Here is a 24,691-nt window from a genome sequence, read left to right as displayed (position 1 = left end):
TGTTACCATTTACTGACCAAGCAACCCTGGCAAATTACTTAATCTCTGCGTGCCTCAGTGTCTTCATCTTTAAAATGAGCTACCTACCAAATAGTGTTATTGTGACAGCTAAATTGAGTAATTGATGACAGTGCTCAGAACAGTGCCTGCACTTAGTAAGCACCATTAATATATCATAATAATCACTATTAACTCTATATTGTGTTGCCTAAACGCTTTTTCATATCCATCTCTCCCCTTGGCTCAGACTCTTTCTATACCCCTAAAACACAGAGACTACAGGGATAAGACTGAATATGTCTTAGGGACGAGGTTCGCTTTGCAGAACTGGATGGGAAGGCTTTGAGTAGCAGGTTGGAAAAGGGATACCTAATGTAGAAAAGGGGAGGATGAGTAGAGTCAGGGAAAGGAAGGAGAAGCTCAACATAAGGAGTCACCAATTCCTTTGTTTTGTGTGTGTGTTTCTTTTGCAAGCATGATTTCATTATTATTTTTCACCTTAGCTTCATCATAATTAATAAGCCAAATATGCTAACTTAAGTTTCAATATTAACAGCAAACATCAATATAAATGTTATAAAGGTATTTAAATATTTGCCCATATTAGTTTTACCCTCTTTATACTTTTACATTTAAAAGTGTTTAGTATGAGCCTATATCATTTTTGCAGTCAGAAAAATTAAATATTGTTTTCATTTTGAAAAACTATTACCCCAAAACCTATTACTCGAAAACAATTTTTATTCAGGGGCTCATGTCCAGTCTCTATCCACATGTAAATATGTAATAGCTATAATCGGAAGTATACATATAATTTTATGATCTACTGTTTTACTTAAAATGATGCTTAATGTTCTTCTTTCTGCAGGGTCGTATTTATCACTTTAATGATTTTGTTCAAACAGCATCACATTAAAGGCTATAATTTACCTCGTATTATTAGGCTGGCATATAGGTTGTTCACATTTTTTTTCTCTAATAAAATTATGTCACTATAAACATCTTTGTCCATGCAGCTCTTTTTCTTCTGAATTAATTCCTAGAGACTACTGAGTCTGAATATTTGAATAGTTTTGTGGTTGTTGATAAGAATTCATATCCTCCCTTCCAAAAGGATTATATCAACTTTACTCTGCAGCTGGCAATAAATACGTATGAATTTCCACGAAGCCTCAACAATATTGGGCTGCGTATTTTTTTCTTTATTTTTTTTTTTTTACTAGTGAAATAGACTGTTTTCATATTAATTCTATTTTCTCTCCTACGAATCCTGTGAGCATACTCTTTGCTTATCCTGGTGATGTTCTTATGCAATTGTAAAAGCTCTAATTTAATATTTATATTCACCCTTTGGCATATTTGTTGCAATTTTTTTCGTTCTATTATTTTCCATCTTAATTTTGGTTTAGTGTTTGCTTGCTTGTTTGTTTTTCCACTTATAGCACTTCCCTTGCCTCAACCTTGTTGCAGGGTCTGTTAGTCACTGGCATGAAAAGAGTTTAAAATAAGGAATTCCAGAAGAGTGAGTCCTTAGGATAAAGTAGGAGAGAGAACAGGAAGTGGGCAGGGCATGGAGATGAGGCCACCATCACCCCTCCCCCATGGTTCTTCCAAAGCTTTGGTCTCCGAAAGACAGTGTTTACTCAGCACCTCCTTATCGTAATTATGTAGCTTTGTAGCTTTGAGGTTGCCCGAATCCCCAGGGCATGCCTATCATAATGGTTAAAGAGTAGGAATGGACTTGGCATGCCCTGACCCTGGTTACCACCCAGGGAATCACCAGCAGCTAAGAGGACCAATTCCACCCGCCATGTCTGCGGTTGGCCAGAGGGGCCCTTCCCAGCACCATGCCCAGCATGGAACCCAGCACATCTCCCTCCTAGAGCTCAGAGCCCAGCCAGTCCAGCCCAACCCTGGTGTTACATTTCTTTCAATTGCTCTTTAGGCCAAGGAAATGCTCCCCGCGCCAACCCCTGGTAGCCCAGGCAGAATGCTGGGACGCACACTGACCTCCACGGCTCTTCTCTTGCAGTTTCCTGCTTCTTCAACTTCACCAGCCCCTCCGGGGTCGTCCTGTCACCCAACTACCCAGAGGACTACGGCAACCACCTGCACTGTGTCTGGCTCATCCTGGCCCGGCCCGAGAGCCGCATCCACCTAGCTTTCAACGACATCGACGTGGAGCCTCAGTTTGACTTCCTGGTTGTCAAGGATGGGGCCACAGCTGAGGCCCCGGTTCTGGGCACCTTCTCAGGAAACCAGCTCCCCTCCTCCATCACAAGCAGTGGCCACGTGGCCCGTCTCGAGTTCCAGACTGACCACTCCACAGGGAAGAGGGGCTTCAACATCACCTTTACCAGTGAGTCCCCACTCGGTCTCCAGCGGACCAACCCTCGGAGTACTGGCCTCTGAGCATGGTGGATGGTGCCCCCGTGGAGGAGCATCGATGTGGGTGGGCCATGGGGGGCCCCGGCATGGGGCTCCAGCATGACTGGAAAAGCCGAAAGTGCTGGCTGCTGGCCAGGGTGCTCTTTTCAGTGTAGTCACTCTCTTTTGAGCATTTCTTTCCTCTAAGTGCGGTATGTAACATCAGAGGAGCCCAGGACTTCATTTGTTCATCCCACCCTCCCCCTCCTAGAAGGCCCAGTGAGCACCAGGGAGGGCCCCCGGGAGAGCAAGCCTGTGTCTTCCTCTCATTGTTGCCCATCCCTCTCAAGGGGCTCGCCCTGGTCCTTGCACACCTGCTTACTGTTGACTTCAGGTATTCCCCATGGGGCTCACACTTCACTTTGCCCAGTTCCCACCCCTGCGGTCAAATTGGAAGCAAAGGTCTGGAGCAGATTTCTGCTTGGATCTGAGGCTTGTTAGCCTTGTTACTGGGGCACTTCCTCATCGCCCCTCTCAGGGCCACAGTCCAAAAGCTGTCACCTCCAGTTTCAACCCTGGGCCCCTTCTCTAGAAGGAGCCTGAAGCTAAGTGGAAATTCTTTGCATTTCTGTGTCTCCTGGGGCTATCGTGAGGAGGGGGAGAGAGGCCAGAGCTTGGAGACCAGAAATAGAAAACTGCCAAAGGTAGCAAGAAGTGCTTCTCGGGTCATAATAAGCTGTAGACCCAGTGAACTTAGCCAATGGCAAATAGTCAAATTTGGGCTGAAGTTGGGCTTGCCTGAACCATTCACCAGATCCACTTCCAGGGGCTGCTTGTGAAATGCAAGCCCCCAGTTCCCACCCACCCCATGCATGCAAACACTCACATAGTCTGGTACTTTTTGACAGAACAGATCTCCTCCCAGCCCCCACCCCTCTCCCTTGGCGTAGAGGTCTTGCTTCCTTGTCCCACCTGTCCCTGGAGTCTAATTGAGATGGGGCCGTTGGGGACCTCAGATTCCAAGGAACCACCCAGGCTCAAGCCCTCTCCCAGCATTCCCTTCAGCACCTTCTTCAGGGCAGCGAACTTGCTAGGAACCATCAGTCTCGGGGCGCCTGGGTGGCTCAGTTGGTTAAGTGACTGCCTTCGGCTCAGGTCATGATCCTGGAGTCCCAGGATCGAGTCCCGCATCGGGCTCCCTGCTCGGCAGGGAGTCTGCTTCTCCCTCTGACCCTCCTCCCTCTCATGCTCTCTGTCTCTCATTCTCTCTCTCTCAAATAAATAAATAAATAAAATCTTTAAAAAAAAAAAAGAAACCATCAGTCTCAGGGCACGCCTCTTCCAGGACGTACCTGTCCCCACCATCCACAGTCAGGCAGAAGCAGAACCCAGCTCCATCTCCCCTAGTCTTCCCAGTCTAGCACTACACTCTATCTTCTAGCTGATCTACCCCTATCCTTGCTTTACCATGAGATCATGAGCTCTGGAAAGGTGGGGGGATGTACACTTATCTTCTTACCCCTTCTGCCCAGCACAGAGTCTGCACCTGCTAAGGATCAGTAAATGTGTATTGGATGGAAATGTCCATGAGTGGCTAATGCCCTTTTTTCCCACTGGTGGGAACAGAAAGAGGGGTGAGAGGTATCCCAGGGAGCCCACCTTCCAGGATAGTGAGGGCTGGGAACTCTGCAGGTTCAATGTAGGTATGGACATCAGTGGGGAGCCTGGGACAAAATGGCTACTGAGTCTCCTAGCAAGACCAAATCCTAGGAAGTGCCCACTTTCCAAAAAGCAGCAAGTGCTGAGTCCTTGGTGGGGAGGGGAAAGGGGAGGCAAAATGCAGGGACCTGGCCTAAACGAGGATCGGAGGATCGAGCTGTTACCTAGCATTCCTCTTCAAGGCTTCTCCATCACCATAAAAGTGATACACATTCAACACATTACATACTCAACAAACAGGGCAGGTCAAAGAAGTACTAATTACCACCCCAGAATCCCCCTCACCCAGAAATGATTCTTGCCAGCCTTTGCTGAACACTATTGCAGACATCAAATATTTCTCTGTGCATTTAGAGAGATAGTGGGGGGATAAGTAGACATAATTGTTTTAAATTTGGGCCCTGTTGCTAAATCAGAATCCCTAAAGGGATGAGGCCCTGTAATCTACATTTTTACAGGCTTCGGAGGCGATTCTGATGTAGCTGGTGAAATAGTAGTCCACAGACAAGTGTCTGGGAACTGGGACATAAAGCTCCTCAGTCACATGAGGCTGATGATCATCTAGGCTGAGCCTAAATCTGCCCAGCGTGGGGAACTCACTTCCCAGACAGCTTCTCCATAGCCAAAGAGCACTGGGTGCCTTCCCCTCATGCTGACTTGAAGCCGGTGTCCCTGGAACAAGATCAGTGATCCCATTTTCACCCCTAGCACTCCTTAGAGTAAAGCTAATCTTTCCTCCATGTGGGGCATTTGGAACAACGATGATGGCAGCAGCTGTCCCCCGAGCACCTGCCATATGAGCACCTCTGTGGCCACCACCGCCGGCTGCTTCAGCAGAAACGTCAGTAGCTAAGCTTTATCTACCCCTTCCACATGCCAGGAACCTGAGGTTGAAAAGACTCTTGACTTAGAGCTTTTGCGCCCTGACATTGGAAGTAGCTTCATATTCCTGCATGTATGCATGCGTGTGTGTAACTGATCAGATTTTTAAGAGACATGTCTGGACTTCTGAGCCCCAGGCACCACTCTTCTTCCCAGGGCATCTTTCTAAATGTCAGGGCAACCTCATAGTCATCATTCCTCATGAAGGAAGGTGGCGAGCCTAAAGTCTGGGCTGACCTGGGCTTTGCATTTCAGTGGGAAGGGTGTTGGGGCATCCGCTGAGGGATCATCACAATCATCTCCGCGTCAGATGCTCCCGTGGCTCACCTTCAGTAGGAAGGATCCCCAGGTTTGCAGGTCTCCTGCCTCCAGCAAGATCCAGCAGCCTCTGGGGCCCTTCTGTTTCTGGTTGTGCAAGTGTTTAAATCACTAGTGAGGGGCGCCTGGGTGGCTCAGTCGTTAAGCATCTGCCTTCAGCTCAGGTCATGATCCCAGGGTCCTGGGATCCAGCCCCACGTCGGGCTCCCTGCTCAGCAGGAAGCCTGCTTCTCCCTCTCCCACTCCCCCTGCTTCTGTTCCCTCTCTCACTGTCTCTCTCTGTCAAATAAATAAAATCTTTAAGGGGCGCCTGGGTGGCTCAGTCGTTAAGCGTCTGCCTTCGGCTCGGGTCGTGATCCCAGGGTCCTGGGATCGAGCCCCGCATCGGGCTCCCTGCTCCGCGGGAAGCCTGCTTCTCCCTCTCACACTCCCCCTGCTTGTGTTCCCTCTCTCTGTGTGTCTCTCTCTGTCAAATAAATAAATAAAAAATCTTTAAAAATAAATAAATAAATAAATAAAATCTTAAAAAAAAAATCACTAGTGAATTTCAGAGGCTTGCAAATTGAGTTCTTAATTTAAAGTGGCACCCGTCTGCAGAGCCAGGGAGCCTGGTCTCCTGGAAAGCACCGTCCTCACAACAGCAGGGACGCAGATAGGGTGTGGCTCAGAGACTTGAGCTCCAGAACTGTGGCACCCTGATGGAGGCGGGCTGGGAACGTGCTCCGTGGAGACAGGGTGGGAATGGGAAGAAGGCAATGGACTCATACTCAGGGAGTACTTACCATCTGTCAGGCACCCTCCCAAACATTCTCCACTTTCAAATTCATACCAACTTTCCTTTTATTTCTATCCCAAAATGACCCTGCCGGGGAAGTACAGTCTCCATTTTATAGGTCAGGAAACAGAGGCTCAGCAAGATTACATAAATTGCCCAGAACCGTGTAACTAACAAGAGGCAAAGCTCAATTAAACCCTCAAGTGCTCTCTGTCCTCTTCCCCCTTCCCGCTGCATTATCAGTTGCCTGGACAGAGCGAGAGGCAGCCTGACAATACCCAAGGAAATGAAGGAAATGGCTTCAGACAGGGTTGAGTCCAGGGCACCTACTTTATGATGCTTAGTGTCTATTAGTGTCACAGGACTTGGAGTCCAGCTCATCTGCAACATAAACGATCCCATAACTGTCTGAAGTTAGGGAAGTGTGGAATGGATGTGACAGCAGGAAGTAGCTCTGCTCCTAAGCCATGTTGAGCCTCAATTTCCTCATTTGTAACCTGGGATAATTATGTCTACCTCATGGAATCATTATATGATGTAAATGAGCTGACATGAGAAATACTTAGTTCGCTGCCTGAGCTCGATATGTTCATTAGGATGAAATTGGATCAGGTGCTCAGGAAGGTAGGAGATCAAGTTTTAACAATCACCTGCTTTCTGCCCACTGTGGCTCACTGGTTCTGGGGCATCTGGCTCTGACTCCAGTAGGGCGGGTTCTTGTGGAAGTGATGGGGTCTAGGATTGCCTATCATAATGAAGCTTATTTTCTCAGGGGGGAGGGGGTCCATCTGCACGCCAGCTCTGCCTAATCCCGTCCTTGGCCTCCATCCACACAGCCTTCCGACACAATGAGTGCCCAGATCCTGGCGTTCCAGTGAATGGCAAACGGTTTGGTGACAGCCTCCAGCTGGGAAGCTCCATCTCCTTCCTCTGTGATGAAGGCTTCCTCGGGACTCAGGGCTCGGAGACCATCACCTGCATCCTGAAGGAGGGCAGCGTGGTCTGGAACAGCGCCGTGCTGCGGTGTGAAGGTACGTGCCTGCCGGGGCTGGGGGCCAGGGCTGGGGGCCGGGGCTGTCGGCTGGAGCGGATGCGGAGGGGGCCAAGCGGCACAAGTCTGCACCATCCTTCCTCTTCTCCCAGGACGCAGGCCACCCTCTCACCCTCACACTGGGACGGCAGAGGCTCTATAGGCCGACTTTGCACAGAAATTTGAATTGTCACCAGAGATTCACCTGGAGAAACGCTGGTTTTCGATGGTCAGGCATCAAAGCCCCCTCTCCTTTCAACTGAGAACTCTCTCAGTATCACAGCTGTTAGGAGCCCTGCTTCCAGCTCCTGTCCCGGGGAGCTCCGGGGCCCAAAGCATTGGCAGCAGTTTGAAGGCTCGCAGGCTGCCTGGCACTCTCTTCTGCACGTGCTCATTTCCCCCAGTTCCCTGGGACATCTCCCCGCCTTGGCCTTTATGCTCCTAGTAAGGCTGCCTCCGTGTCCTTGCGGCCGGTCTTCAGGAGGCTGAAGGCAAACCGGCCAGAAGAGACACAGCTCGAAGCAAGCGCAGGGTTATTATGGTGCCCCCTCAGTCCTGCCTGGCCACACAGAATAGGTTTTGTCTCAGGCTCAGAGACCATTCATCTGTTCCACCAAACTGCAGGCATTTTTTTTTTTTTAAGATTTTATTTATTTATTTGAGAGAGAGAGAATGAGAGACAGAGAGCACGAGAGGGAAAAGGGTCAGAGGGAGAAGCAGACCCCCGCTGAGCAGGGGGCCCGATGCGGGACTCGATCCCGGGACCCCAGGATCATGACCTGAGCCGAAGGCAGTCGCTTAACCAACTGAGCCACCCAGGCGCCCCAAACTGCAGGCATTTAAAACACAGATGAAGCTTCCTGAGAGCAGGAAGCATGCCACACCTGCACCCCAAGCCCAGGGCCTGCCCCAGAACAGGCCCTCAGTAAAATTCGTGAATAATGGATGCAAAGTGAGCAGCCCGGCAGCCCCTTGGAGGCAGTGACGGCGGATGCGGAGGTGGTGGCTGCAGTTTTCTACTTTGGGGAGCCAGGAAGCTGCTTCCTCTCGTTTCACATGATGGACAGAAGTGGAGACCTAACTGACCTCTCCCCATACCCAGTCCCCAAACCCAAATCTGAGCACCCTGGCCAGCAGGTGGGAAGGACAGGAGAAGAAGAGGGGAGCGTTAGGCCGCGCACTCACTGCCCCAGAGCCGACGGGGAGGGGAGGGGAGAGGAGAGACCCTGACCACTCAGTGCACGTGGCAGAGTGTCTGAGGTTAAGGTGGCCTTTCAAGTCCATGGAATCCTGGCAAGTCACCTTTTCCCTCCGAGCCTCTGTATTTTCCAGCTGAAAACAGAAGGGAGGGAACAAGAACAGGTACATTGTAAAGGGCAGTTCCTGGCATAAAGTACTCAAGATGGTTTGCTGTGCTGCCGCTGGGTTGTAAGCTCCGTGAGGTTAAGAGATCTTCCTTGGCCTCACATCCACACAACTGGCAAATTGTTAGACTCTTAGATGCTCAGCCAATACTGGTTGATGAATTATTGAATGGATGAATGAAGGAAAGACCTTTTAATTAGGTTAGTCTCTCCCTAATGGCCTCCAGAGCCTGCCTCCCACCAGACTGCCCTTTGCCTTTACCCTGAAATTTACCATCTGTGTCACCCTGGGCAAATGACTTGGCCCCTTCATGCCTCAGTTGCCCCATCTGTAAAGTGCGATTAACAACGGCAACCTCCTCACGGGGTCGTTGTGAGCACACGCTGCCCTTGGAGCCGTGTCTGGCAGAGAGGCAGCGATCAATAAGTGTTGGCCATGAGCATTATTTTAACCCGATTTTAACCATTTCTTCATTCGGACCAATCAGATAAATATCACTCTACTTCATGGGATCAAGTGGTGCTCTTCCATCCTTCCAGACGCCTGATTGGGATCATGCCATAAACGGACTATTTTCTGCTCTCCAGGTTCCCACAATGAGGTCCACACAACCTCATGGCCATTTTCCCCAGTGGAGTGAGCTTTTTTAGAAATGACATTCTCAGCTGTGGAACTAGTAGGTGAAGTTACTCCATCACTGGCAACAGTGGGGTGATCATGCATGTGTGATCATGGGTGAAGCCCATGACCCTGCAAAGCCACCATGAGGACTGTCCACTTTTCCTTCAGGCTGCCCCTCATTCTTCCATTCTCTCCCCTGACCTCTTTGGTTGTCCTTGTCTTGGTCCATTGCATCCAAGACACCTACCCTGCTGTCTCTCGCTCACCGGGTCTCTCCCTTCTCCTAATTCCTTTTGTTCTTCGGGGGCCACCACTGGACCACACTGTTGGATGCTTGGTCTCACCACCATTTCATTTTTCTTTACCAGTTCCCTGACCTTTGGACCTGTCTCCCCACCAAGATTCTCTTGTGGAGCAAAAGCCCAGGCTCCCAGTGCCTCCGAGCCTGCGGGGGCTCAGTCCCAGTGGAGCTGACCGCTCCCTGAGGAGGCACCAGGGCTTAGTAACTACACACCCCACTTCTTGGCATGACCCACCCTCCTGAATCGGGGGCTCCTAGACTCTAGTTCTGCCAGTGCACTGAGATACTCGAGACCACGTATGAGTGCATGAGAGAATTAGACTCACTGTTTCATGGGCAAAGTCCTAATTTTGAAATTAAAACTATCCCATCCATTCTCTCAGGAGGATGGGGAATGCTGAGGTTGGAGGACAGCAGGCAACCAGACATAGGGAGCAGCCCATTGGAGAGACCGTGAACTTGGCACAGGGGAGAACCTGCTCAGTTTCTTCAGAGGGTTGGGCATTTGCTGCCAAGCTGGTTTTCGGGGACCCCGGGAGCAGCACATATCAGAGGAGCGGAGTGAGAGACCCTACCTCGGGTGGCCAGTCCCAGCCTTAAAACAGTGGAGTAGATGGGGTGGAGAAGCCCCTGGGATCGGCCCCTCCATGGCTTCTTTCCCCTGTGTCCCAGCCTCAGGAGAACCCTGCTTTGTAATCAGTATCTTTTGTCTTTTCCATTTTTTCTAGTTTTGTTTTTGATTAAGTATCCCCACCTTGTGGACAATTAAATGCAAAAGCTAATGGTCTTTTAAAAAATCTTTTAATATATGCTAAGAGCCACTTAGCTTTTGAGAGGCTATAATGGGACAGGGAGAAAATGGCATCTTCTCCTAAATTTAGAAAGAAGGATGATCATCTCGTTGCTCTAAGGCGCAAGTCAGCAAACTTTTTCTTAAAGGGCCAGCTAGGAGGTATCTTGGGCTTTGTGGGCCATGTGGGTCTCTACTCAGCTCTGGCACCGTTATGCAAACACAGCCATAGACAGCACTTAAGTGGATGGGCTAGATTTGGCCCTCGGGCTGTAGTTTGTTGACCCCTTATCTAGACAACAGAGGACATAGGGGATCCTTATGCTTAAAGTCAGAAATATCTTTAAAAAGCCTTCTAGGCAGTGAAGACATCTACACAGGCATGCCTGGTTATCCCTCCCCCATTCACCTCTTCCTTGTCTTTTTTCAGGAAGAACCAAGTAACCATACCGCACTGGGATAAGTATTTTACAGGTGTCCCTTCATTCCAGCCTTGCACCAGGTAGGAAGCAGGTGTAGTTGTGGTCCCCACTGGGGCCCAGAGAGGTTAAGTCACCCGCCCAGGGTCCTCCCAGCTTGTCAGCAGTGGAGCCAGAATTCAAACCCAGACCCTTGGCTACACTGTTTCTGTATTTTTCTGGAATTGTTTCACTACAGAGAATATCATTTCAAACCTGTTTATGAAATACTTCCAAGTATCCACAAGTAGGATAAAAAGCAAGTTTCTATTTTCCTACCCCAGTAGAAAATTAAAACAAAAGGAAACATAGTGCCTATTGCAAGAGACAGAGAAGACAGGACACCACATGGAAGCATCAGAAATTGACAGCATAAAACAAAATGACAGCAGTAAGACAAACATATCAGTTATGACAGTAAAGGTAATTAAACTCCCTATTAAAAGACAAAGAATCTCAAACTGGGTTTAAAAAAATATGCTGCTTATATAGAAATACACGGGGCGGGGGAAGGAGATAAATTATCTACAGTGAGTGTGTATTCTCATTTTTACAGTAATACTTGGTGGTTGTAAAAAATTTAAGCAATACATAAGTGAGATAAAGTTCAAAGTGAAAATTCTCATTTCCCCATCCCACTCCCTAGAGGAAAATGGTTTGACTGTTTGGTGTAAACACGTCCACATTGTTTTTCTCTGTGTGTATACCAGATGTGTTACTTTTATAATCAGAAAATTAAAAAGTCCTATAAAAAAGACAGAAGGCCAGTTTTCCCCATTCCCACAAGAGGAATCCAAGTGATAGTTGTAGCTCATTTAGGCCTCCAAGGAAGAGGTAAGCATAGTTACCGAGTTTCTAACATTATCTCACTGAATCTTCTTGGCCACGCTTGTGAGAAAGATGTTATTATGCTCTAAGCACAAGAAAGCTGCAAACCAGCGAGGTGAATTGACCTGCCTGAGATCCTACGGCTGGTAACGGTTGAGAATTTACTATGTGTTAAATACGAGGCCAAGTGCTTTGCGTACGTTGTCCTTTTGAATCCTCATGACAACCCTAGGAAGTAAGTACTGTTATGGTCCTCATTTCACAGATGAGAAAGCTGAAGCACGGAGTAGTTATGTAACTTGCCCAAGGTCACACAGCTAAACGAATCAGAGAGTCAGGATTCCAATCCCAGTACTCTGATTCCAGACCACCACTTTGAATCCCCCAAGGAGGTCTGACTCCAGAGTTCACTCACCTGTCATGCTGCCACAAAATGGTAGTGTAGCAGGCCACAGGAAAAGGCTTTCACGACTTCTGGTCATTCACACGGGACACCTTGTCACCTAAAACCCCTCTGAGGCCGGTAGTCAGGGTGGGCATTCCCATGTCCATCCCCAGTGGCTAGCGACGCAGGCCCTGGAGCCAGCCCGCCCGGGTTTAAATCCTGGCTCTGCCACTTCCTAGCTCTGTGTTTCTGGACCAGTTAGCTAACCTCTCTGTTCCTGTTTCCTCCACTCTGAAATGAGGCTAATACCAGTCCCCACCTTATAGGTTGTTGTGAAGGTGAACATTCAGGAAAAGAAAAAGTGCACGTAAATCAATGTCCAGCTCATATTCTTGTGTCCCATCACTGTTCCCAATTGCTCCTGGCCTGACACAATGTTAGCATCTGTCCTGGAGAACACCAGCCCCTCACCAGAAGCCCTGTGTATTAGTCATCTCGTGCCATCATAACAAAATACCGAAGACTGGGCGGCTTGAACAATAGAAATTTGTTTTCTCTCCGTTCTGGAAGCTGGAAGTCCAAGGTCAAGGTGCCAACAGGTTTGGTTTCTCTTGAAGCCACTTATTCCTTGGCTTGCAAGTGGCACCTTCTCGCTGTGTCCTCATATGGCCTTTTCTCTGTGTGCACATCCCTAGTGTCTCTTCCTCTTCTAAAAAGGACACCGGTCCTATTGGATTAGGGCCACATCCTAATGATCTTATTTAATCTTCATTACTACCTCTTTAAGAGCCCTAGTTCCAAACAGTCGTACTGTGGGGCTAAGGCTTCAACCTTATGAATTTGGGGGAACACAAATCAGTCATAATACCTGGTCTTCTACCTTTCAACCAGTATTTCATTCCTTCGACAAAGTAATTATTGAGTACCTGCTGTGTGCCAGGCACTAGGGTAAGCACAGGGCCCCTCGTTTGTCTTATTTCTGAGCTCTTGTCTCTATTCAAGGCAGGAAACCTCCCCCTCTTTTCTTTCCTTGTGCATGTGAGTGTGTATGGAGTGTGAGTGTGAGCGTGAGTAGATATGAGTGTACATGTGCTCGTTTCCCTTTTTTGCCCCAGGTTTTGAGTGGAAAATTTCAAACAGAATAATACACCTATGTGCCCACCGCCCAGCTTCACCAGTTACAAACTCCTGGCCTATTCTGTTGCATTCACACCCCTGCCTATGGCCCTGCCACTGCACTCTAGGATTACCGGGAAGCAAATTTCAGGCAGAAAAATCCATCCACAGCATTTTAGTGTGTATCTCTAACAGATAAAAAGAACTCTTTATAACATAACTGCAATGCTATCATCCCAAAAAAAATAAAAATAATCACTTAATACAATCAAATTTCCACTTTATTTTATTTTATTTATAAAGATATCTTATTCTAAAGATTTTTTTTGAAAATCAGACTCCTGCTCAGGTGCACTCACTACAGGCAGCACCTTTGTGTCAATTCATTTAATCTGTGGACCTCTATGCCCACACCTGGTGATTTTCTGTGGCAGAAGCCAGGTCATTTATTCTGAGGTGTCTCCTGCACTCTGAATTTTGGCCATTATGTCCCTGGGAAGTTGTTTAACATGATCCTCTCTCTCTCATATTTCCTTTAATTGGCAGTAGGATCTAAAAACCTAATCAGATTTAGGTTCCATTTTTCGGCCGGAATATTCTACGGGCAGAGCTCTGTGCCACCATCAGGGACGCATAATGTCTGGTTGTCTCTCATTTGAGGATGTTAGGAGCCATAGATGGGATTGCAAAATGCCCACATGCTATCATTTCATCTTCTTTTATAAGCTGGAATCCTTAAAGAAAACTCGCCCTTATCAACTGTTCGGTTACCCTGAGGTGTAATTCATGAAGGAAAGGCAGAGAAAAACTTATTTTCCTTTATTTACAGGTTTTTATTCAATGAGTTGATTCCCTGACATCTTCTAAAATTGAACATTTTAAAATATCATTACGGTTCAGTGGGTTTAAACATATTTTATGTATTTAAATCCATTGCAATGATCACTCTAACCGACACTCCAATTGTCCCATTGGCCAGTGGGAACCTTTTGAAAGTGGTCCAACCTCATTTTGAATATTTTCTGTCCCTGACCTGGAAGCAGCCGTTTCTCCAAGGAACCCTGGTCCCTTTTTGGTGGAAAATGATATTGAGAATCTGGGCACTGGAGGTAATTATTCCTATTGAGTTGGCCCTTGTCTCTAAGGCTTTTCAATGAACAGAGCTAAAGAATTGCTTTTTAAAGATAAAGTGCATAATGGGTTCATTTCATTTCAGATGTAAGAATACTTTCTTTTTTACTTTCTTGATGTCGTATCTGTACCTGTGTTCATTCCTGCTGAAATTTCCAGTTCCCTACATCAGCATAATTTCCCATTCCCTACTGCATGTCCAAGACTCAGAGAATGATACAACCACTACCAACATCAATGTGATGACTGAAAATGGTTTAAGTTGTTTTACTTTCTATTCCTCTTGTTCCTAGATCCTACTAAGGATGGCTGTGTTTTAAAATCTCTTTCGCCAGTTTCTTCATGTGTGATTTTGCCACCAACTGATATAGTCCCGTATTCATTTATTTCACTCTGCTTTTGAGTTTTGAGAAACTGCTTATCAAATTTAAATCTTCCTTTTTAGTTGTGAAAAATATTTACATAGGTCCAAACTTAAACCTCTAAAAGAAGACACATTCTGAGAAAGTCTAGCTTTTATCCCTTTCCTCTCTACCCTGTTCCCTCCTTCTTTCCATAGATAATCTTTGAGTTTGGACCTCACTCTTTCATCCAGTTGTTAATATGGGTCAATATATGTGTGTGTCTCCCACCCCTCTCTTCAATAAGTGGAATCATACGATTATTTTTTTACCTCTTTGCCTTGCTTTTTTTTCACTTACTAATATATTCTGGGGACTACTCCAGGACATTATATAGAATATTCCTCATTCTTGTTTATAGCTGCATCATCCATCTTGTTGATTATTCCAGTTCATTCAGTCAGCTCCCTATTGTGGAACATTTGGGCTCTTTCCATTCTTTTGCTACTATAAATCATGCCGCTTTGTATAGCTTTGTACATATATATGTCTTTTCACAGATTTGCAATTATATCTTTGGGATCGAGTTCTAGAAGCAGAATTGCTGGGTCAGAGAGTGAATGCATAGGAATTTTGCTGTACATTACCAAACTTCCTTTCACAGGAATTGTGCTATTTTGCATTTCCACCAGCAAGGTACTCTATAGAATACCTGCTTTCCCTGAGCCTCATGTGTCCTTGAACTTGGATTTTGCCTATCTGATGGATGAGAAATATTTTCTCATTGCATTTTTAATATATATATATATTTCCTTAGAATGAGGTTGAGCATCTTTTCAAATGTTAAGGAGACATTGCATTTAGGACCCTTCCCTACTCCTCCCTGCCTGACAACTGTCACCATGGCATGTGAAGATGAACCAGAGAGTGTGAAAGACTGAATGCGTAGAGAGGTCATTTGAGCAGCACATGAGCAGGAGAAGAGACGAGCCAGCCAAGGCAATAAAACAATACAGCAGAGAAAAACAAAGTGGTGACCAAAGGCAGGATTTGGGTTTCCCTGTCTGGAGATTTTAGATAGGGTTTTGTTGTTGGTATTTGTGCACTGAATGAAGGGCAGCCTAGACAGAAAGTGACCGTGTGATCTACAGCTTTCTGGAAAGTAAGTGAGGAAATCACAGCTCACAACCCAAGAGGCTGGGCCTGTGCTGAATTGAAGCCAAGAGAGAGTCCCTGCTTCTGCAGAGGCTCAGTACCTGCATGGGGACCCTGGGACCAAACAGTAGCCCCCCCCCCCCACACACACACCTCCAAGGTCTTACGTGTCTATCGGAGAAAGAGAGGAACGTATTAGCAGGTTCAATGAGATGCAGAGATGGGTCTTGAAAACTGGGGTTACCCAGGAAGTGACAATACGCATGTGCAATTTACTCTCTCAATGTTTGATATAAATGCTGTGTTATTACTTAATTTCTCCATGCCTCAACTTACTGAAAATGGGGTGATAATCCCCACCTATAAAATGAGGATAACAGTAGCATCTGTCTTTTAGTGTTGCAGTTGTCACAAAGATAATCCTCCTTAAATCCTGATGCGCAGTAAACTCAACCCCAGCGAGCTCATTGCTGCCAGGGCAGCTGTAATACCACTATGGCCGCAGAGGGGTTTGGAGACAGAGGTCTGGAAATCCCAGCTCTCCCTTCCTTACTTCTTGATCTAGTCTCTTAGCCTACTTAGCCTTAGTCTTCTCATCTGAAAATGGGCATAATAACTGCATAAACGTTGTGTGCCTTTAAATGAAATAGCACACATAAAGTAGAGCTGTAAGTCATTGGTATGAGTTTCTACTACTAGTATTACTGTTCTTATCTCATGTTAATTAAACTCCCTAATGTATCACAAGAATGCTTGACAATCAGAATGCCTAGGTGGCTCAGTCAGTTGAGCCTCCAACTCTTAATTTCGGCTCAGGTCATGATCTCAGGATGGTGAGATTGAGCCCAGTGTTAGGCTCTGCGCTCAGCAGGGAGTCTGCTTGAGACTCTCTCTCCCTCCCCCGTCTGCCTCCCCCAGCCTTCTCTCTCTCGAAAATAAATAAATAAATCTTTTTAAAAAAGAATGTTGACAATTATTTTCTATCTTTCCAAGAAGTTCATAGAATTGAGAGAGGAAAGGTGCAGTATATTTGATTCCGTTTTATGAAACTGATTACCTAGAGAAACATACGAAAAACTGCAGAGACAGAAGTGCTGGGTAGCTCTTTATTTCCTTCCTGGTCTTGTTCAGGGCATTTTTGGCATCTGATAGCTCCATAGTAAGGGATTCCAAAGGACGCAGGGGTTCTTTGAAAACTGGGAGGCTGCTTAGTTTAGGATCTCTGGATTTGTGGTGTCTTCCCAGGTCCGAGTCCAGGCTCTATCACTTAGCAACGCAGGGCTAGTCGCTGCACCTCCATAAACCTGTCTTAGCTGTAAAACGGGGAGGATAATAGCGCCACCCTCGCAGGATTTGTGTTCTGTGAAGAGTGAGCGTGACTGCCCCGTGTGAGCCCGTGAGTGGCAGTGGTGGTGACAGTGGCCGCAGCGTGGGTGGCGGCTGTTACCGGCATCCTCCACATCGGTCCTGGGAAGGGACCAGGTGGGCGAGGTTAGACTGCATTAACACACAAGCCCCAAATCTCAGGGGCTTAAAAACAGGAGTTGATAGCGCACACAGACTGCCTGAGCTGCATGTTTAACACTGGTCATCAGCGGCCCTGCCCCTGAGTCACTTAAAGGGCCAGCCCAACGGGACTTCCATCTTGACACTTGCTCTCACGGTCGAGGAGGCAGAAAACTGCAAATCGGGCACCAGCTCCTCAAGTTTCCCCGTGGGCGGGACACGCGCCACTACTGCTCTCATGTGATTGGTCAAAGCGGTCACGTGGCCTAAGATGACTTGAAAGGGGTGGATGAGGAAATCTGACCACCTGTCGGAAGGAGGAGGACTGGACTCGCTCTGATGAGCGCCGCGAGGGCCAAGGGTCCGGCGCAGGAAGAGGCGGTGGTGAGGGAAGGATGCGGGTGGGAACGGGAAGCTGAGGGATGCGCAGAGAGAGACCAAGGGACTGAGAGGACAGGCGGGGCAGGATCAGAGGCATGTCTGCACCACCCAGTGTCTTGTGGAGTCACCTGCCATGAACCACTTTCATTCGCCTTTCCATCCTTTCATGTATTCATTCAAGCAATAATTACTGATTTCTGGCACAGAGGAATAAGTGTGTGCCAAGCTCTAGGCTAAATGCTGGGGATTCCGAATTATGTAAGACCATTAACAAGGTCCCTGCCCTCAGGGGGCTTACAGTGGAGCAGGTCAGGCCAGTGCTCTGAGCTGAGCTTTGGGGTCTGCCCAATGTCCAGTGCCAGAGCACCTGGTGCCAGGTGTGAGGAGGTGGCCCAGTCTCTGCTTTTGCCACAAGCCTGATGGTTGAGCGAGGAGCAAAGGAAAAACCAGTGTGACCCAAATATTAGCTGTACTTCAGCCCTTCTAGAATGACAGAGGGCTTTGTTTAAAGGATTATTTTTATTTCTCCCCTCTGGCCTTTAATAAAAGTCCAAATGATGTAACTGAGCATGTCTATAAAGGTCCCAATAGACAGAACTCACGGTTTATATAGTTTATGTAATTTTCCATAAAAACAAAAACAATACTTGTTGGCAGATACATTTTATAGAGAGAGTTTTTATTTGTTTGTTCATTTGTTCGCCCCTCCCCCCCAAGAAAGCTGCTTCTCTTCTTTCTGTCCCCCCAGCTCCCTGTGGTGGTCATCTGACTTCGCCCAGTGGCACCATCCTGTCTCCGGGCTGGCCTGGCTTCTACAAGGATGCCCTCAGCTGTGCCTGGGTGATTGAAGCCCAACCAGGCTACCCCATCAAAATCACCTTCGACAGGTGCCTGCAACCACAGCCTTTGAGGAAACAGAGTGGGGGGGGGGGGGATCTCTTAGGAGTGGTGTGGGAGGGAATCTGGGGTTGAGGGCGGAGGACCAGCACCTTTGCTGAAATGTCAGCAAAGTCAGAGAAGACTGAAGCAAATTGCCGTGGGTGGGGACAGGGCACATAGGCTTTGCCCTTGGCCTTGGTTTCACCTCAGTAGTGGGGTTTGTGTTGTTTATGACCAGAGGAGTGAGCAGAAGGCTGGGGCATCACTTGGGATGTCAGAGCCCTTCTGTCCCCCCACCCCCAGTGATGGAGAGTGGGCAGATAGACACCATCAGATGTTGAAGCAGGCATTGGCATCTGAGGAGCATAACTCTGAAATTTGCAGTATGAGAAGGCAGCCTTCCTGATCTCTGACCCAAATCCTGCTCGTATGCCGCATTTCCCGCTCACACCCCAGGGGTGCCCCTTGGATGGGGAAAGTAGCCACACAGATATGAACAGAAGCTTCTTCCAGACAAAGCATCCATGACCTAGAATAGCGCTGTTCAGACTTTTCCATGAGAGTCGATAGTAAATATTTTAGGTTTTGTAGGCCACCTGTGGTTATCTGTTGCATATTTTTTGCTCTTTAAAAACATACCCCTTTATAAATGTTAAAAACCATTCTTAGCTCTTAGGCCATACAAAAACAGGCTATAGAACAGATTTGGCCCTGGGCTATAGTTTACTGAATTCTGGCCTAGAACATTCTGACCACCCATGAGGCTAGTCATTGTGCCCCTAAGTCTCAAGATGAGTCTTGACCCAGACCGCAGGGAGGACTGAGAGAGTGCCCAGCCATGGGAGAAGGGGGAGGGGCTAAATGCAGCGGAGAAGGCCCTTCCCTATCACTAGTGAATGTGTGCAAATTGTATTAAAATGTCCCAGCCTGCCAAAATCTGGCTGTTCTGAAGCCCTGGGTCAGGCAGGGCTTTTTGTCATTTGCAAATTACTAAGCCTCAGGTTTCTCAAGTCTACATTCCCATCTTCGGCAGATTTAAAACAGAGGTCAACTATGATACTCTGGAAGTTCGAGATGGACGGACATACTCAGCGCCCTTGATCGGGGTTTACCATGGGACCCAGGTCCCCCAGTTCCTCATCAGCACCAGCAACTACCTCTACCTCCTCTTCTCTACCGACAAGAGTCACTCGGACATCGGCTTCCAGCTCCGCTATGAGAGTGAGTCTTGGCGGGGAGGCAGATGACAAGGTGGGCTGTGGGGGGTGCAGGGACCCAGGACTGTTCCAGCAGTGGGCCCCCAACTCAGCCCCATCCCCATGGCTTCTTCAGTTAGGCTGTGCTCCTGGCGGGCACTCCCCTACTTTCGGCATCTGTCAGAGCCCACGGGAGCTCAAAGGGGAGCCTTTGGAAACAGTGAAAGCTGATGACCTGCATACCACAAAGCCTCTTCTACCTACCAGGTGATTGGGTGCCACCATGCCAGGCTCTTGGGGGACAGAAAGTTTGAGGATTGTGAGGTTGAAGTGTGATGGTATCTTCTGCTCACCCTCACCCTCCCTCATCCCCTTCTGCATCCATCTCTGCTGCCTCAGTTGAATGAGATGGATGTCATTTCCATTCCTTGTAGACCAGTAGAGAAAGCGATGGTTGAGAGTGCCATGAGGACAACCCCATGTTCTCACTTATGTCTGTATCCCTAAGACTTACCATGGTGTCTAAACCATAGTGGATACTCAATTTATATGAACTGAATGAATGGATGAATGGACAAATACTAGAATCAGCTTGTTTTCTCTGACAGACAGGTCTTCAAATAACCCTCTCAGCAGATAGTGACAGCCACACTTGATGCATGGGTAAATGACAACTTCACCTTTCTGTAAATCAGGGTTCTCTCCTCCCACCCTTTTTGAGCCAGCTGGGGTCTTTCTGTGGTGATGGTTAGCTGTCTGTTCCAGCTGTGGGCTCTCTTTTCCAGCTATAACCCTGCAGTCAGACCACTGTCTGGATCCAGGGATCCCCGTAAATGGGCAGCGCCATGGGAATGACTTCTACGTGGGCGCTCTAGTGACCTTCAGCTGTGACTCAGGCTACACGTTAAGTGATGGGGAGCCCCTGGAGTGTGAGCCTAACTTCCAGTGGAGCCGGGCCCTGCCTAGCTGTGAAGGTGAGAAACACCCTGTAAGGGGGTGCTAAGGTAGTCAATTCCTTTCCAAATGTGAAAGACCAGGAGCTGGAAAGGGCATTGACTCTCCCACCCATCAGTGAGGGTTGAGAGAAGATGGCTCCCAGGGCTCCCAGGAGGATTGGTTGGGGCCGGGGGTGTGGGGGTGGGGCTCCCCAGGCCACTCCAGTCTTTCACCACCATCTTTATTCCCGTAGCACTCTGCGGTGGCTTTATTCAAGGCTCTAGTGGGACCATCTTGTCACCAGGGTTTCCTGACTTCTACCCCAACAACTTGAACTGCACCTGGATTATTGAAACATCCCATGGCAAGGGTGAGTGGTTAGGCCTGGAGCAAGTATTGGGATGTGACGTGGTCAGGGCCCCATGTTCTTTAGGTCAAGGTGGCCTCAGTGGGGATCTCCCTATGTAGTGACCTCAGGGCTTGGTCTGAATTTTTCTAGTCAACAGGAAAACTCCCAGAAGCTTCCCATCTCTTTGAATCATAGAATGTATTCCATAAGTATTTTTAAGAATCTAAAATCTCCATGCTAGAAGAGATCATAGAGATTATCAGCTGTCAAACCCTACATAATGATGCAGACATCTTGTCTAATTGCTCCCCACAAGATGGCACCAGACCTTCTGCCTTAAACACCCCCAGCAGTGGGAAGGTGGCCAACCCATTCAGCAAATGGGCACCTGCTGTCATTTTTTGATAGATGACCCCCTCCTCATAGCCTGTGAAGTGTTCCTGAAAGTTTCTTCCTTGTTCTATGTCCTGGAGGAACATAAGATCCATCTGTCCCCTCTCCTCATGTTCACCCTTCAGACACTGGACCCATGAACCTCTTCTTACATAGCTCAGCTGTTCCTCAGATGCCATGATTTCACATTCCTCACCAGGCTGGACTGTTACCTCAACTTACCCTCACATGAATAATCTTTGGAAATCCAAGTTCAAAGTAAGGGTGCTGGTTAGAAATAAATAGGAAATGATATAGTCTTTGATTCAACAAATATATATTGAATAATGCCACCCATGTGGCAGACTCTGGGGCTGGGAATAAACAGTAACCAGGCACATATGGCTTCTATCCTCAGAAGCTTATTCGGAAGAACCAGGGTAATGGTTCTTAACCCCTCTGCACTGTAGCATATATATTAATGCTTAGACTGCACCATAGAGGTTTTGATTCTCCATGTTGGAGGTGGAAAACAGGCATCTTTGATTTTAGAACACTTCACTAGTAAATCTGATGCATGCCCTTGAATGAGAACCTCTGATCTAGAAGAACTAACATGTAGAAAAGCCAAGAAAAAAAAAATTAAAAAAAAAAAAAGCCAAGAAAAATTTTTAAAAGAAAGAGTAACTCTTCCAGATAGTAAAATGTTATTGACTAAAATTATTTTAACAATGTGATATGAGTATTGGAGTAGACACACAAACCAGTGCAGGCGTATGAAGGTCTAGAAGTAGAGTCCTATGTGTGTGCGTGCATGCATGTGTGTGTGAGTTTGTGCATGCACACACATGCACACTCATCTATGTGTGTGAGAGAGACAGTTTGTAGTATATAATTAAAGTGTCATTTCTAATCTATTGAAGAGAGGATGGATTATTTAATAAATGGTTTTAAAACAGTAGACTTAAACACTTGGGAAAAAAAGAAAAGAACCAAACAGACCTCATACATTTAACCACATAAATTCCAGTACTAGAAGAACATGAAAATCTAACCTCAGGTGGAGATGTGCTATAAAGAGTAATACTAAAAGCAGAACCCATAAAGGCAAAGACTATAAAATTTGATTAAATAAAACTTTGAGTGGATTTATGTAAAAAAAAAAAAAAGGCCATAAAAATTTCAGATAGTAAGTGGACAAAATTATTTTCAACATATATAATCAACTAAAGATTACCAAGCTGATGCATGAAGAGCTCTTAAAAATCTTAAAGAAAAATATACCTGGTCTCTGGGCCTGTAAAATGAGACAAGCTATAAATGCTTCATAACAGAAGAAATAGAAATGAAAGGACATTGACCCCACTCATAGTTAGAGAAATGCAAATTCAACTAGTAATGAAATACCATTTCTTTTTTCAAGTCAGCAGAGAAAATCCTAACAGTGTGGGAGACAGTGTGCAGACACAAATACTCTTTCTTCTTCAACGCTGACATTTTATGAAATGGTTGAAACTCTCTGGTTGATGGTTCCATGATGTGAATCCAAAGCCTTCAAAATATATGTGCCTTTGGACCCAGCAATTCCACTCCTTGGAATTTATATGAAAAAAATAAGTACAACTGTACATCAAGATTCAGCTGCAAGGATGCTTCCTAAAACACATTATTAATTGGAAGATTAGTTAGCTACTCAAAAGTCCATTGATAAGGAAATGTTAAATAAACATATGATACATGTATAAAATGCAATACTGTGCAGCTACTAAAAGGCATAATGTGAGAGAATATTTAAAGACCTACAGGGGTAGGGGTGCCTGGGTGCCTCAGTCGGTTAAGCGACCAACTCTTGATTTCAGCTCAGGTCATGATCTCAGGGTCGTGGGATTGAGCCCCGTGTCGGGCTCCATGCTGAGCATGGAGTCTGCTTAAGATTCTTCTCCTCCCTCTGCCACTGCCCCTCTCCCTCTCTCTCTTTCTCTCTCTCTAAAATAAATAAAATATTTTTTAAAAATTAAAAAATTAAAGACCTATAGGAGTAGTTGCAATACATTGTTAAGTCAAAAGAGATGCTTGCCAAAAGAACATAGTCCGTTTATAAAAAATAAACAAGGATATGTGCATAGGAAACTGAAAAATATACCCCAAGATGTTAGTGCTACTACTCTCTTATCTTACCTTATTTTATTTTCTCACTGTTTTCTAATTTTGAGCAATAAACATATATTACATGTAAATGATACTATTTGTGTAAAAAAAGAAAATTTGTAAGAAAAGTCACTTAAAGTCTCCCCACATGTGCTTAAGTGCTTTCACTTTTGCCTCTAATAGGCCTGACCTCACTGGGATTAGGATGGCGTGCAGCTTCTTGGGGAGAAAGGACCCTCCAGACAGCCAGGGTGAGGCCCGGTTGTCCCCTTCTCCCTATAGAGGAGAGGAGGGATCGGGGCAGCATCCTTGTTCATCCTGCAGAGCTGTTTCCAGCAAGTCTGGGCCAGAGTTGGCCATTGCAGGAGCCAGAAGCTCCTCTATGGCATCAAGAGGGCAAGAAAGGCAGCCCCTCATGATCCTTAGAGGAACAATCCCAATAGTCATGATTTTCTTTCTATCTGGCATCTATAATCATAGGGGGGTATGTTTCTCTATGCCTTTCTGTATGTGTCTTTGCCTAGAAGTCGATGCAATTCAAATATTTAGCAAACGCTTATTTTATACTTGCACTTACCCTAGATGCTAGGAAAACCCAGTGGCACGACCCCCTGGCATTGCCTGCCTTCAGGAAGTTTATAGTCCAGTGGTAGAGATAGACCATCTCATGTACCATGGCCAAGAGCAGATAGAGGTGGCAAACATCCGGAGGCCAGCTGAGGGCTTGGTTAGGTAGGTGTCCTGAAGTTGAAACTTAGGCCAGTCTTCAGGGATGAGCAAGAATTAGCCAGGACAAGAGGTGTTCCAGGCAGAGAATCTACACGGGGTCACTGATGTATGACCAGGTCACTTCTTCCTTAGAACCACTTAAAGTCTTCACCAGACCCTTATAAGGCATAGAGCTCGAAATTGTAAAATAGCTGGCATGAGCCTATCGCCCTTGCTCACCTTTCTCAGCCTCCTTCTGAGCCCTGTAAACACTAAGTCCTAGCTACGTTGAAGCTCTCTCAGTTCTTAGAACTTCCCAGGCTTTCATTGTCCTCTAGAGCTTTGTGCATTGGGATGCTATTCTCTCTGAACACTTTCTCCCCCTGTACCCTCTCTACCCTCCCTCTTGTGTGGCCAGCCCTTCATCTTCTGAACTCACTTGCTCTAATGAACCTTCATGACCCCTTCTCCCCAGTCCTGGGTATGAGTTGGGTTCCCCTCCTTGGGCTCCCACATGATCCTGCGCCTTCCTGCTCCCCCCACACAGACTCTAAGCTCTTTGAGAGACATGCCTGCCTGTTTCCTGCAGCTTCCCCAGGTGCTGGCTCTATGTCTGGCACATAAGGAACTCAAG

At 46.8% G+C, this 24,691-nt stretch overlaps 1 protein-coding gene across 1 annotated transcript in view; it reads left to right on the top strand.

The window, feature by feature from the left end:
- Positions 1-1,810: 1,810 nt before the first annotated feature.
- The window catches only part of CSMD2 (CUB and Sushi multiple domains 2), a 204,497-nt gene continuing 181,616 nt past the window's right edge, over positions 1,811-24,691 (top strand). The window contains exons 1-7 of the mRNA XM_081816844.1: positions 1,811-1,916; positions 2,033-2,359; positions 6,898-7,092; positions 18,218-18,356; positions 19,382-19,569; positions 20,330-20,518; positions 20,734-20,850. Of these exons, the coding sequence (XP_081672970.1) occupies positions 1,811-1,916; positions 2,033-2,359; positions 6,898-7,092; positions 18,218-18,356; positions 19,382-19,569; positions 20,330-20,518; positions 20,734-20,850 (1,261 nt within the window). The remainder of the gene's footprint in view (positions 1,917-2,032; positions 2,360-6,897; positions 7,093-18,217; positions 18,357-19,381; positions 19,570-20,329; positions 20,519-20,733; positions 20,851-24,691) is intronic.

Source organism: Leptonychotes weddellii, chromosome 4 (assembly GCF_054177405.1).
Source record: "Leptonychotes weddellii isolate Sample4059 chromosome 4, ASM5417740v2, whole genome shotgun sequence".
In the NCBI taxonomy this organism is placed as follows: Eukaryota; Metazoa; Chordata; class Mammalia; order Carnivora; family Phocidae; genus Leptonychotes; species Leptonychotes weddellii.
Note: the sequence above shows the minus strand (reverse complement) of the source record. Positions and strands in the feature narration are given on the sequence as shown.